Below are 3,745 nucleotides of genomic sequence, written 5' to 3' on the forward strand. Positions count from 1 at the left end.
TAGATTCGTCGTGTTGATGCATTTTGACGTGCTTCAGTTTTCCGCCGCAACACGCAAACTTCTCCATTCACTCAGTGGGTTATAGTTCCACATCACATCGCTTATAGGATTTGTTGCTGCGCCTTTGCGCAGTGAGAAGGAAAGAGGAGACCAGCTGCACAGGCAGGCTGCGAAATGAGATGCAGGTGATCGGTATCGGCAACAAGAGACCGTGATCGGCAATCACCGATCATACACTTTTTCACGGAAATCGGCCGATTATGATCGATAGCCGATCGATCGGCACACCTCTAGTAAAAATCATAATTTTTCGCGTCATGAACTAAGTGTGAACAAACGATCTCAAATCACAAGGCAGAGCCAATCAAGACTACGAACTTGATTTGTCTTGATGGTAAAAACATGTGGAGCACAGCAAAAGCAAAACAAGAGATGTGTTCTGATGGATAAATTTGGTCAATATTCAATCTCCGAACTTTGTAATGCCAAAACCGATCGGCCAAAATACTTCTTTCTAACCTTTCTGTCATTAAGTTGTCAGAGTTGTAGTCGACTCCAACAGTCAGCTGTCAAGCTGTCGTCACATTTAGCATTAATTACTGTAAACATCAGTGATAGGTAGATCTATTCTTGCTGCAGAATGAAAAATAAGCAGCACCCAGTAAAAACTACAGCCAAGTACTTCAGTAACGACTTCCACACCGAAGAATGTTGTGGTTAGTGTGTTACTGATTGGGGGGGGGGAGTCCAAATTTACTTTCCAACTTGGCCAGTCAAATTGGAAATTGTCAGATCCACGGTGAAGCTATGCTTTCCAAGATTTCCATGTTTTTGGTTTTTTTTTTGTTTTCTTTTGTTTTTTTTGTGGGGTTTTAACACAGCACCCAATGTGTTTCAAGCATTGATACGATGAATACTCTGCGTGCATTGTGTTGTAGGTCACGGAGGGAATCCAGAGCGTTGCCGCCGAGATCAGTGAGCTCCAGCTGATGGCTGAGAATCAAGCTGGTCCAGAGATGACCGGAGAGCAGGACAACGACACCAACCAGCCCCATGCAGGTTGGGAGGTGACACACCTGCACAGATCCATGTATTCCCACAATGTGAATTCCTCAATGACTGAGCAGCTACGCTCTACTCGGCTATTTATTTAATTTCAACTCTATGACGCCGGAGTGCATCAGTAATGGCGCCGAAACGACGAGCCGAGGGCCTTTCAAAAGCAAAGCTATTGTGGATGTTGATTTAGATTTATTCGCGCCACTTTTTTTTTTTTTTTTTTTTTTTTAGACTTTTGGCTGGAATATTTCAGGAATGAAAATAACACCATCAAGGCTATAAATCTTTTCATGTAGTCATTGCGCTCATTCAGACTTTAAAGTGTACCCTCCACGCAGGGCGGGGAAGAAGATCCATCAGTTTGGCTGCGTGGGAATGGATTCTCTGATTTACATGGTGCCTTTTCTTTGCTCTTTCAAACAAGTACTCCACTTGTGAAGTGCCAGGGGTTATCTGCACATCTGCCAAACATGTGTCATAATCCTTAAATGGAATCATTCCGTTGTTGTTAATCTCACATTAAAAGAAGAAAGAGAAAAAAAAGTTCAGCTGTTTTTAATAAAATCAGCTGAGCCAAAGGTTTAGCAACACAGCAATTTTAGAGAATAAAAGTAACAGAACCATTTATTTATTCATTTGTATTTTTGCTTCTTTTTTTTTAAACTGACCCATATAATAAACTAATTCCTGTTTCCCGCGACTGTTAATATGATGCAACACATAATCCCGTTTCTCTTAACCATTCACAAAATAAGAAAGACAAGAGAACATGCCAGTCGGGTATAGCAGAAATTGTCCTTGTACGTACTTGCCTAAACCTGTCCATATCTTCAGGTAGAGCAGTAATCAAAATGTTTTAAACAGCTGAATCTGTGACAGCCAAGGCTCGATAAATTCACAGCGGTGGCGTTAATGTTGAGGCAAAACCTCACTAAGGTCGCTATCACAGAAGTGCAGCAACGGTTTCCATGTGGGATAGTTCAAAGTTCAAGTTCTCTTTTTGTTTTTGAAAAAAATATACGCAGAAACCGTCACAGAGATCCAACAAATCCACTGACCTTCAACGTCAAATTCATGAAAGGTCACGACTTGGTGTACTATAATAGTCTGCAAAATAGGTAGCAGTATATTACTGTTGTTTTACTAAAAGAGATGGCATTTATAATTTGAGAAGATCAGACATAAAATAATAAAAAAAACATAGTAAGAACTAAATAAATGGAGCTCTGTATTTTTGTTGTTGAACAATTCGTCTAAAGACACCAAAGAGAGTAAATCAATTTGTACTTTCACGAAAATAATAAAATATAATATACTATAAAAGAATAATGAAGTGTATTGATTCAGTAGAGCGCTGTGTCGTTGCAAAAATTATATATATTTTTTCTTTATTATTATCTTTATTTATACATGTTGCCTATGTTGTGTTTAAAGATCTATATGGATGCTTGATTGATGTTTAGTTGTTTATGGCTTAGTGAATTGACTTTTGAGAGAAGGGGTTGACTATAAGTTTCTTTTTTCTTCAAACTTACCTTTTCATTCAAAACATTTGTTTATGTCAACATGAGACAATGGGTTCATTTTAAACTGTAAATGAATGAAATAAACAAATTAAATAAATACGCTGCTAAAGTGCAGTAAAACTATTTCTAATTTTAAATTCTGCCAACTTTTTACCTTTGTTGCCTTTTGTCTTTTACAGTGTTTTCATTTAGAGTGGTCTGTGGAAGTGCTAGGCTAATCGTAATTGATTGTCTGCAGCCTGTTTACGTCTTTCATGGAGTGTTTCCTATTTCTCTTTGTGGACATTTGTAAGTTTCACTGTTATTTGTTTTTCTAATAATACGTTTTCAAGCTTTTTAGATTATGAGATAGGCCGTCAGCAATGTAAGTTGTAAATATAATTAAGGGGCTGAAAATAAAATGTAATGATATTAGAATTATGGCAGCAAACCAGCACAACACAAAGAACTTTGCACAGTTTTTCAACCAAACTAACCGACTGAGTTCAAATGCTGTTGGATGTAGTTAATGTTGGCTAAAAGATTACTAGCTAATAAAAATACAACACCTCGAGCTTGTTAACAAGTAGCCTGTAGGCTACTGATGATGTTGCCTATGTTCAAATCTGGTTACATTCCCATGAGTAACTTTTTTAAAAAAAAGAAGAAAGTATTTATTAGAGTAGTTTCACAGCACTGTACGTTTTTCTTTTACTTTAGTAATATTATTATTACTGCGACTCTTTTTTTTTTCTTTGCTACGATTCATTTTGCCCCCAACAAAACAAGCCGATGCACTGAATATGGGACTAGAAATTGGTCAAACCCTTCTAGGTTAAACTGATGGATTTGCTGAGTAACTGGTTGGATGTAGCGGTCCCATTGACACTTGCCTACTATGCCTGTTAGGAGACAGAACCCAAATAAAAATGTGTAGGGTGGTAAAGTGGAGGGGCCACTGGTTCCCTGGACCCCCTGTACAGATCACTTCCAGTTCAGACTTGTGGGAATAATGTATTTAGTGCCACAGATTCTATTGTTTTTCATAGCGCATGCTCACTGCATGCTATTATTACCCCTAGCAACAGTTGCCATGCTGCTGACAACGACATCAGCATGACTTTAAATGATGTCTGTGTCATGGGGTCCTGTTAAGAATGACTTTGTGATGTCATAGAGTC

At 38.2% G+C, this 3,745-nt stretch overlaps 1 protein-coding gene across 2 annotated transcripts in view; it reads left to right on the forward strand.

The window, feature by feature from the left end:
• Positions 1–3,745, forward strand: part of LOC103141346 (uncharacterized) — a 34,058-nt gene that overhangs the window by 22,149 nt on the left and 8,164 nt on the right. For both annotated transcript variants that reach the window (XM_007556965.2, XM_007556967.2), the window contains exon 4: positions 939–1,059. In XM_007556965.2, the coding sequence (XP_007557027.1) occupies positions 939–1,059 (121 nt within the window). The remainder of the gene's footprint in view (positions 1–938; positions 1,060–3,745) is intronic.

This window comes from Poecilia formosa, unplaced genomic scaffold, assembly GCF_000485575.1.
Source record: "Poecilia formosa unplaced genomic scaffold, Poecilia_formosa-5.1.2 Scaffold82, whole genome shotgun sequence".
NCBI classification, from domain to species: domain Eukaryota; kingdom Metazoa; phylum Chordata; class Actinopteri; order Cyprinodontiformes; family Poeciliidae; genus Poecilia; species Poecilia formosa.